At 60.2% G+C, this 9,953-nt stretch overlaps 5 protein-coding genes across 5 annotated transcripts in view; 2 read left to right on the top strand and 3 right to left on the bottom strand.

Annotated features, from left to right (window-relative positions):
* Positions 1 to 6: 6 nt before the first annotated feature.
* Positions 7 to 576, top strand: SDRG_15820 (hypothetical protein; the record flags this gene model as incomplete). The annotated part of the gene is made up of 2 exons (XM_008622003.1): positions 7 to 284; positions 335 to 576. 2 exons carry the CDS (start codon positions 7 to 9, stop codon positions 516 to 518), a joined length of 462 nt encoding a protein of 153 aa, XP_008620225.1. The 3' UTR covers positions 519 to 576.
* A 168-nt stretch (positions 577 to 744) lies between these two features.
* SDRG_15819 (hypothetical protein) lies at positions 745 to 1,849 on the bottom strand. The gene has a single exon (XM_008622002.1). It carries the CDS (start codon positions 1,799 to 1,801, stop codon positions 899 to 901), a length of 903 nt encoding a protein of 300 aa, XP_008620224.1. The 5' UTR covers positions 1,802 to 1,849; the 3' UTR covers positions 745 to 898.
* Positions 1,850 to 2,410: 561 nt separating this feature from the next.
* SDRG_15818 (hypothetical protein) lies at positions 2,411 to 3,801 on the bottom strand. The gene has a single exon (XM_008622001.1). It carries the CDS (start codon positions 3,728 to 3,730, stop codon positions 2,708 to 2,710), a length of 1,023 nt encoding a protein of 340 aa, XP_008620223.1. The 5' UTR covers positions 3,731 to 3,801; the 3' UTR covers positions 2,411 to 2,707.
* Positions 3,802 to 3,908: 107 nt separating this feature from the next.
* SDRG_15817 (hypothetical protein) lies at positions 3,909 to 6,383 on the bottom strand. Its single transcript, XM_008622000.1, has 3 exons — positions 6,076 to 6,383; positions 5,178 to 6,029; positions 3,909 to 5,127 (listed from the first exon to the last, which is right to left on the bottom strand). The coding sequence occupies exons 1-3, from the start codon at positions 6,349 to 6,351 to the stop codon at positions 3,979 to 3,981; spliced, it is 2,277 nt and encodes a 758-aa protein (XP_008620222.1). The 5' UTR covers positions 6,352 to 6,383; the 3' UTR covers positions 3,909 to 3,978.
* A 1,472-nt stretch (positions 6,384 to 7,855) lies between these two features.
* Positions 7,856 to 9,953, top strand: part of SDRG_15816 (hypothetical protein) — a gene marked incomplete at its 3' end in the record, with an annotated part of 2,880 nt that continues 782 nt past the window's right edge. Inside the window, exon 1 of the mRNA XM_008621999.1 lies at positions 7,856 to 9,922. Coding sequence (XP_008620221.1) covers positions 7,890 to 9,922 — 2,033 coding nt within the window. The 5' untranslated portion in view covers positions 7,856 to 7,889. The remainder of the gene's footprint in view (positions 9,923 to 9,953) is intronic.

Here is a 9,953-nt window from a genome sequence, read left to right as displayed (position 1 = left end):
ATCCAGATGGAGTGGTCGCTCAACACCCGTGACATTGAAGACTCGGTCGCCAAGACGGCGCGGGAGCTCGGCGTTGGCATCGTGGCCTACTCGCCGCTCGGCCGCGGTCTCTTGACGGGCGCGATCGCGTCGATCGAGTCGCTCGACGCCAAGGACTGGCGCAAGGGCAACCCGCGCTTCGCCGCAGAGAACCTCTCCAAGAACATTGCCATAGACTTTTTTGCGATTGCCAAGGCCAAGGGCGTCACGCCCGCGCAGCTGGCCCTCGCCTGGGTCCTCCACCGGTACATCTCGTCAAATGCTAGGACCATTTACTTACACTGTCTTGTTTTAGCGGCGATGATGTGGTGCCGATTCCGGGCACGAAGAGCCAGGCGCGCTTGATTGAGAACGCTGGAGCGGCGACGGTGCAGTTGACGCCCGACGAGATCGTTGCGATCGAACAGTCGATTCCGGAGCAAGTCGGCGGACGCTACGCCGACGCTGAGATGAGCAGCACGTTCCAGGGCCGAGCATAAGCATGTCATATAATTTTGCGCAGCCACGTATGGCTCTCCAAGATCGCATTGAGCTGGCTATAGATCTTATTGGCGGGTGCGGATGAGTCCAGCGCGGCGACCTGGCGGTATCGAGGGACACGGCCGCAAGGTCATACGACAATCGACCAGACCGTCGCGGGAGGGTGAACGCATGCAACCCGCGCGACCGACGACGTGCGGGAAAGGAGTTGGGTCAAGTGTGGGATCACGTCCAAACACTGTTTGGATATTCGGTTACGTAAAAACAGTGTATGCTATTGCTTGCGATGCATTTGGCTAGTCGCAGAGGTCGAATTTCTGCATGCGGAAGGCAACCGCTTGACAAAGATGGTAAATACGCTACGATTGCGCTGTATAATCTACGGCGTGTAGGAGCCAAACACGGCTTTGGAACTGACGCTAGGGGACATGACTTGACAGAGACGCCAGCGCGTGACTCTGTCCTTGGAGAAGACGCGGCTGTGCGCGTTGCACTTGGAGAGACTCGGCTTCTTGACGAGCCGAGCGATGGAGCCTGTGGAGGTGCGGTGCGAGGGCCGAAGCGATGCGAGGAGCTGTCCCATCGTCGTCGGTCGTCGCCGGTCGAGCTCACAAGCAGACCCGGACCGCGGCCGGACGATCGGCGTGTCATCGTCTTCGTCACTGGAGCTGTCGTCGTCATCGCCATCGAAAAAGTCGTCTTCATCGTCGTCTGCCGCTTGGGTGCTCCCGACGCTGCTTCGCGGTGCATCTTTGAGGTATCGAAGCACGCGGGCTTGTAATGCACCCGACTCGGCTTCGAGTTCGTCGGCCGCGTCAGCTTCTCGCTGCGCACACATGTCGACCGTGTTGCGGGCCAAGCGCAGCTGTGACTCGAGACCGTGGATGATCTCGTCGGTTTGATTCCTGTGGCGGATCATCTGGAGCTCAAGCGACATGCGCGAGATCTTGGCTTCCAGGTTCAACGCATGCTGCACCTGCAGGTCGGCTTCGAGGCGCTTGACCACGCGGCGACTCGCCTCGACCGCCTCGAGGTACGTATCTGTGTCGGCGCGGAAGCCGCGAATCACGCACTGGGCGCGTGTGAGTGCTTGGAGCACGGCATCGTACTCGTCGGTGCGGCGCACCAGCGCCTCTTCGAGCTGCGTGACCGTGCGCGCGAGGCTGTGGCACTCGGACGTCTTGGCCATGAGCTGCGCCTGCAGCGCTGCGACGTCCTTGCGCAGGCCGTTGCTCGGGCATGCAGCGTCGACGACGCCCTGGAAGAACGGAAGCAGTGGCATGGACAGCGCGTCTTGTCGAATGAGCTATCCTCCGCCCAAGACGCGCTTGTGCATTCTCGCGTCTGATTGGTCCATGTTAAAATATCGAAAGGCAATCCTGCAATCTGATTGGTGCTTGCCAAAAGATATCGAATCCACGCATATCTCGCCGGCGATTCGAAACGCAGTCCCAGGAGCGACCGGTCGAGGGCCATTAGCGCCCCCTCGCTTGCTTGTTCCTCCCTCCTCCTCCTCCATTTCAGTAAGAGAGAGCGTAAACTTCAGGTTTGCTTCAAGCCCAAGTTCCGCCCACATATCGCAGCGACTTAACATCGTCTCCTACTGCAGCCTACCATCGACTAAGATCTGAGGCGCACCACCGACCAACGATGCATGCGTGACGTGGCTGATGCGAATCCTGGCTCGGCGTTCTGAGCGTACGCAGACGACAGGCGCTCGGGCATTGCGAAGCTTGAGCTTGACGCGAGCACAAGGATAGAACGCGAGTAGCTTTGTCGCGACATCTCGTCCGACGACCGCCAATGACGACGGAACAGCGACTGAATTCGACTGCAGAATCGACTATAAGCGCGTGGTTGATTGTTGCCAGCGCGGAAGCCTGTAGCAACTTGCTAGGTAGAGATTCATTACACGGCGTATATCGATGTGACTAGCATGCGAGGTGCACTAGAACGTCAGCGGGCGGTATGTGCTGCGATGAGGCGAGTGGTGCTCCTATCGCACTCGTCGGTTCCGCAGAAAACGAAACACAGTCCACGGTCGAGAAGCTATTTGCTTCTCAGAGGCAATTTCAATCACATCTCTGCAGGTGGTAGCTACTCTCACTGTCGCGCTGCCGCTCCGAGTAGCCGACCGCCCAAGGTTGCTCCACCAATGCTGTGCCAACGCAAGAACCTTGTTGTGGGGTTAGAGCTCGCGGGCGTTGAACGCCGCCTGCATGCCGGCTTGGTCGTAGCGGTCCCCGACGGCGCTCGGGATCGCTTGCTCGATCTCGTCAAGCTCGGCGTCCGAGAGCTGGATGGCCGCCGCGCCCGCGTTCTCGGCGAGCCGCGCCATGCACTTGGTGCCAGGGATCGGGACGACGTCGTGGCCGCGATGCAGGACCCACGCGAGCGCGAGCTGCGCCGGTGTCACGTGCTTGCGCGCTGCGAGGTCGAAGAAGGCGTTCGGCACGTTCTTCTCAAAGTTGCCGTCGCGGAACCGAGGCATGTGGAGGCGCCGGTCCTTCTCCGAAAGATCCGCCAGCGCCGTGATCGTACCTGTCAGAAGACCGCGGCCGAGCGGCGAGTAGGCTACGATGCCAACACCGAGCTCCCGCGCCGTCTTGACGACAGTCGCCTCGAGGTCGCGCGTCGTGAGCGACCACTCCATCTGGATGACCGAGACTGGGTGCACGGCGTGGGCGCGACGCAGCTCGCTGGACGAGCACTCGGAGAGGCCAACGTACTTGATCTTGCCTTCTTCGACGAGCTCCTTGAGGCACTGCATGGTCTCCTCGATGGGCGTCGACGGGTCCATGCGGTGCATGTAGTAGAGGTCCACCGAGTCGATGCTGAGGCGCTCCAACGACTGTGTGAGCTGCTCGCGAATGTGCGCGGGCTTGCCGCTCACAAAGCTCTTGCCGTCGGCGCCAAAGCCCGGCCCAAACTTGGTCGCAATGACAAACTTGTCGCGGCCAAAGCGCTTGAGAGCCTTGCCGACAAGCGCTTCGTTGTAGACGTTGGGCTTGCCGTCAATGCCAAACGACTGGTAGATCCACGCCGTATCGATCATGTTGATGCCGAGCTCGAGCGCCTTGCCGATGGTCTCAATGTTGGTCTCTTCAGCTGCTTCGCGGTCAAAGTCGCCGTAGAAGGCGGTCATGCCCATGGCGCCAAGGCCGATGGCCGAGACGCTGAGACCTTGGTTGCCAAGCTTGCGCTGCTGCATCTTGATGCGGACGTCGATGGTCGAGGAATCACCTGCTCGCCTGTCTCGTCCGCTGAAGTCTTGCCGACGACATACCTTTCGTTTTGTATGGTATACAAAGCGCAAGAGCATGCTTGCCAGGAAACCTCTTCTTTGTATAGTATACAGTAGATAGGTTGGTGACGTGGCACCAGGAAACCGACCAAGTACTTGAACTGCTCTTTAATATGTTATTTCCCTATGCTCGTGCACGTATGTACCGACGGAGCTCACGAGTCGCTCGAGTCGTCGTCGCTGTCGTTGCTGTCGTTGCTATCGGAGCTCGAGTCGGACCCTTCGCGCGGCAGCAGAATCGACGTCGGCGGCATCGGCGGTGGCGGCGGTGGTGACGGCGACGGCGGTGGCAGCGGTGCGCGCGCCTCCTCTTCGCTCGCCATGTCGTCGTCGTCCATGTCATCTTCGTCGTCTTCTTCGTCTTCTTCGTCGTGGCTTTGGCTGCTCGTCGCGTCCTTCTCGTCGCCCTTGGCCATGAGCGCGAACGGTGGTCGGCGGAGGCACCGCCGCTTGTTGAACCATCGACGCAGCTGCGTCATGCTCACGTCGATTGTCTGGAGCGGGTCGCGCAGCGGCACCGCGTTGAGTCGACCAAGGTACTCTTCCATCTCGGGCACAGAGGGCTTGAAGGTCTTTTGAAACCACCCTTCAAGCGCCTCGACCTGCTTCATCGAAAACTTCATCGGGCGGTGGAGCTTGGCGCCCGTCTTCTTTCGGCGGCTGGTGCTGCTCGCGCTCTTGGCTTGCTTGAGGATCGGCTGGTCGTCCTCGCTCTCGGCGTCGTCGTGGCCATCGGCCGGCGGCATCGGTGCGTCGTCGTATTCGTCGACAACGGCGGGCGCGTGCCCGAGAACGTCGGCGCCTGCCGCGTACCGCTTCTTCTTTTTCACGTCCACCGGCTGCCCGAGGGCTTCCATGAGCGCTTCGGTCGTCCGTCGGAGCAGCGACGGCTTCTTGTAGATCTTGAGGACAGTCTTGAGGTCGGCGACGAGGTTGGTCGAGACGCGGACCTCGTTGGAGATCTCCATCGACCGAAGGAGGTCCATGACCTGCTGGATGCCGTTGGTGTTGGAGGTCGTCTTGGGCAGCTGCAGAAGCGCTTGGAGGCGGTTTTGGATCGCTTGCACTTCGACGCGACTGGCGACTTTGACGACGACAGCGTCCTCGACCTCCATCGGGTCCCCGAGAATGCCGGCGCGCGGCTTCTTGACGGCCGCTGCGACCGGCGTCTCGAGCACGAGCGCGGGCTGGCCAAGCTGCTGCGCCATCGAGAGAAACTGGTCCAAGCTGCGTTTCTTCCCAAAGGACGACGCGACCGTCGCGTACGTTGCGCTGTTGGCCCGCGCCGCTTCTAGCTCCCGAATCTACCACACTCAGATATGAGATATTGGGATACAATAGACACCATATGTACGAGCTCTTCGGGCTTGACGGCCTCGCGCAGTGTCTGGATGCGCAGCTCGATTTTGGCGTGCACCTCGGCCTCGGCGCTCGTGAGCGACAGCGTCCCGGCCTCGAGCACCTGCATGACATGGCGCATGCGCTCGCGGAACCGCCGGCGCTTGAACCAATCGCGGACGTGAGTCGGGTGCACCGGGGCACGCGAAAGGCTGTGGTACGGTGGCAGCGACAAGATCTGCGCCATGAGCTCGAGCTCGTCGGCCAGCGGCCGCGGGTACGAGTAGTACCAGATCTGCAGTTTCGTGCGCTGCTCGCTCGTAAACGAGTAGCCCGGGCCCGTGCCCCGGGAGGGACCGCCCCGCTCTTGCGCGATCGCGGCGGCAGTCGCGGCGGCCGCCGCCGAGTGGATACTCGAGACCATGGTCTGCACGGCGGTCTGCGGGATCGCGAGCTTGGACATGAGCGACGCCTCGTGCTGCACGCTCATGGTCTGCACCATCTCGGCGAGCTCGCGGAACTTCTCCATGGCCGCTTCGATCTTGTACAAGACGCGGTCGGTCTGATCTTCGGTCGACTTGTCGAGCACGGGCGTCTCGGGCGCTGCGGGCGCGGTCGGTGCCACGACGCTCTGTGGAAACACGCCAAGCGGCATCATGGAGGTGCCGCAGGCGCACGCGACGCCGGTGGCTGCGGTGCTCGCGGGCGCCGCCTTGGCTTGTCGCTTCATCGTCTCGCGAATGTCCGAGATGTGCTTGATCTCAAGGAGCACGCTGTCGCAGCCGACGACGAGCTGGTTTGTGTTGGCCACCATAGACGCGGTAAAGTCACGCGCGGCCTCGAGGCTTGTGTCGGTGAGCGACCGGATCTACCGCGCCTCATGAGCGATTCCACTGCTTCAAGAAGATACGCACCAGGTCCATGGCCGGCTTCAAGTCGATCTGCTCCCACGGCGCCATCTCGTGCTCGTTGTCCTCCGAGGCTTCGTCGTCGGTCGCAGGCACGGTCGCGGTGACGGACGAGTCGGGCAGGAGCTTGGCCGCCTTGGGCTTCTCTGACTTGGCCGGCGGCGGCTTGAGCGGCGCGTCCGAGTCCGAGCCCGACGACATGTCGGAGCCGAACATCTCGTCGAGGTCCTCTTCCACGTCGTCGCCATCCATCGACATGACCTCGGCGTCCTTCTCGCTCATGCCCGTCTGCCCAGGGCCACTGATAAATTTCCAATTGTTCGGTCATTTCTCGCCGCTGCCAAAACACCCGAGCGGCGCGTCCCAATTAAGTGCGCATGGATTCGCCCACGAGCGCACTTATGACTACATTCGATTAAGTTCGCCTTGCGGAGGCTAGTCGCACGCAACTTGAGCCACTTCAACATGGCCTAACAAAACCTCTGGAGTGGAGGACACGAGCAGTCGCTCCGTTGAGTCAAGAGTGTCAGCTTCTTGAAGAGCGCTCTCTCTATGCACTACGGGACACGAAGCAGAGACCATGGGCGTCGTCCTGCACTTGGTCGCGGCTTCGCTCGCATCTTTGAGATGAGCTACACCTGCACAGTCTTGGCAGCGCTTGCAGACATCGAGATACGGCACGAAATGCAGTGGAACATGCTGTTATACCGCTTTGTACGTCATATACATACGCGTTTGTAGTTCAGGCATTCGAAGCGCGGTAAATTTGCCCAGCGTCGGCTTGTGCACTTGGTGCGGTTAAATGTGGCAGCTCCTGGCTTTATTCGTGGCATATGCCGCGAGTAATATTTGATAGTACATAATTATCGTCATAAGCCTCGCACGCCGACGAGGAGTAGCATTTCGGGACCTCCAAAGTGTCCTCATTCACTGTGCCAAGTATGAGCGATTTCATATCCAACTCGATTTGGCGCACCAAGCAGTTCGCCGGGGGTGGTGTTCCGTCTGTGATCGCGTGGGATTGGTTGAAAATACAATTTAAATAGCCAATCAAAGACAGCAAAAACAATCATGCATTCCACACGGTAGCTTGCTAATAAGGCTTGCTTTGCCAACGTCGTTTACTTGTTGATCGTGCTTGTGGGCCAGAGTCCTTTACGCAGGTTAGTGGAGGTGCCAATAGACCTATAATACAAACTTTAATTTTGCTCCGAGAACCGCACTCGCACACTTGCTTCGGGTTCTGGACCTGGTCCTCGGCATCGTCTCTCCATACTGGTCCAGCGTGTCCTTGACAGATACTAACCAATTCATACATAACATCTTTATTCAGTTTCCAATTTGCGCTCTCAAGTCCGAGCCTCCTCTCACTTCGAGCGCCAAAACGCAGGGGCAGGCCTTGACACTTCAACATCTCGGGGCTCTTGGCTCTACGCAACGACGCAGCAGCATCGAGTGAGCTTCCGAGCGACTCCGGATGATTCATTTGAGTCGCGTGCTTTAGACTGAGTGATCGTACAAGGTGGAGGCCAAAGGCTGTCGTTTGATCACGATATCTCAAACGTATGCAACAAAGCGTGATTTTGAGCTTGAGTTTTAGAGTCAGCTGACAAAACCGTCACAGCGTTGCGCGTCGTTCAACAGTCTAGCGTGCACAGTATGTCTGCGAAGATTGCGAGACAGTATGAGTGGCAGCGACTGGACTGGATGAGCCACCGATGGTCTTCAAGTGTACTTTGATGGGACAAAGCCACTCCAATTTCAATAGCCAATCAAAACGCATCTTGCCGTTTGTTTTGGTCGCAATTCCGCCAGAAGCCATGGCCGGCTTCGTCGACGGCGCCTGGCTCGCGACCGCCGTCGCCCACCACCGCCAACGCATGACGTCGCTCTTCGCCCGCTCGAGCCAGCTGCAGTACCCCGTCGCCATCATCCGCACCTGGCTTCTCGACGCCGGCGTCCGTAGCGACGTCGATGTCCTCGTCGACACCATCGCGCACGCGCTCGCGACGGTCAAGCACGTTGCGCTGCTCGGTCGAGGCCCGGACGCAGTCTTGGCGCACGCCCCAGAGACAGCTTGGCGCGCGCAGAAGACGTCGCCGCGCACGATCGCCGCGCTTGTCAACGAGTACGAGCGCCATTTTAAGGACTCGATTCTGTCCATCATCGGCGCCGGCCATCGGTTCTACGTGGCCAATATGGACAACCAAGTCGAAGCGTTCTTGCCGGTTGGCGTCGTTGGCACCGACGTCGTCCGCGCCGTCGTCGCCGCCCTCCGAGCTGACGACCGCCTCCAGTACGTCGACGGCAAGTCGCCATACTTTACGTCGGCACCCGCGATTGACACTGCATCGCTCGAGCTACACATTGCGCGGGCATCCGACACTGTCCGAGCGGCGCTCCAACTATACGATGGTGTCTTTTCGGTGGCCAAGGTCCGGCGTCTGCTTGTTGACGTCCCAGCGCCGGTCGTCGACCGAGTTCTCAACGCGGTCCTTTCCGACGTTACGGCCGACGAGGGAATTGTGCTCTTGGGGACTGGCCACCGCGCGCAACTCAAGCGACGAACCCGTCACGCGTCAAGCCCAAGTCGCACATGCCAACAAATGTCCCAACGCATTTGTCAAGCGACCGACGTCGACCAGGTCTTCTCGAACAACTCTGCGTTCTTGACACAGCGCATGCTCGATGCGCGCGACGTATACGATAAAGACGATGTGCGTCAACGGTTGCAAGGTCCACTGGCCTCGGACGCTATACGGCAGCTCGCGCACCCGGACGTCAAGTACCGCGACCGCCGCTTCTTGCAGACAAAGAGCCTCGTCCAGCAGCACGCCGACGCCTTTCTCGAGCCCATCCTCGCGTGGGTGCGCGACGGCCAGAGCTTTTTTGTGTCGTACGTCACCGACCAAGTGCGAACGCTCTTGCCACTCGGCGGTAACGTCGAAGCGGCGACAGCGACCGTGGTGGCCGCGCTCACAGCCGATCACCGGCTGCGCTACGCGACGGACGAGCTCGGTCGCGGCTACTTTGTGCAGCGCCGTCTCTCTCCCCACGGGAGTGCGGCGTCTCTCGTTGTCACCGACGAGCTCGTGCAGGCGCATCTACCTGCGTTCATGGAGCGCATGCTGAAGACTCTGAGTCGCGTCCCTCGCTTCTTTGTGCTCCACATTCCGGGCGTCGGCTTTTACAAACAGAACGCGCTCGCTGACGCGGTCGTGCGCCGCGCCAAGAAGGACCCGCGCGTCGAGTTTCATCAACCGACAAGCAGTAAAGACTGGCCCTACTTCTCCAAGGCAAAACGTCCTGCAGCACCGCCCGACCGAAACGCGGTGCCTTCGACTCCAAAGTCCATAGCAGAGCTCGATGACACCGCTTGCGAACCCGATCGCTTAGAGGTGGCGGAGCCTGAGCCCGAGATGGACGTGCCACGTACCGAGCCCGAGACTCTCGCGTCCAAGCACCGCCATGTCGTGCGCATCCAGACGATCAACGACTGGGCGACGACGGTGATAACGCACCCTGTATTGGGCGCAGCTGTGTCCGAGACGGCGGTCGTGGCCATGGGCTGCCGCAACGACGACCAAGGTCGCCTGCATCTCGAGCTGGCCGTCGACGACCACGTGTTCGATCTCGACTGCTCGGTGATACAGCCGGCGTTGCTCGTCCCACTGCTCTCGTCACCACGCATCCTCAAGGTCGTCCACGATGTGCATTTGATGATGCCGCTCTGGCGCCTTGCTGCCGCCAACGACGTCGTAAAGGTCCTCGACCTGCAACTGCTCATGGAGGCCAACACAGGTACCTTTGATGTTCCACTCGGCGAGATGCTCAAGTGGCTGCTACCGCAGACGTCTCGAAAAGCCAAAGGCGCCACCAGAAGT

Source organism: Saprolegnia diclina (genome assembly GCF_000281045.1).
Source record: "Saprolegnia diclina VS20 unplaced genomic scaffold supercont1.103, whole genome shotgun sequence".
NCBI lineage: Eukaryota > Oomycota > Saprolegniomycetes > Saprolegniales > Saprolegniaceae > Saprolegnia > Saprolegnia diclina.
This window is presented reverse-complemented; position numbering and strand designations above follow the sequence as displayed.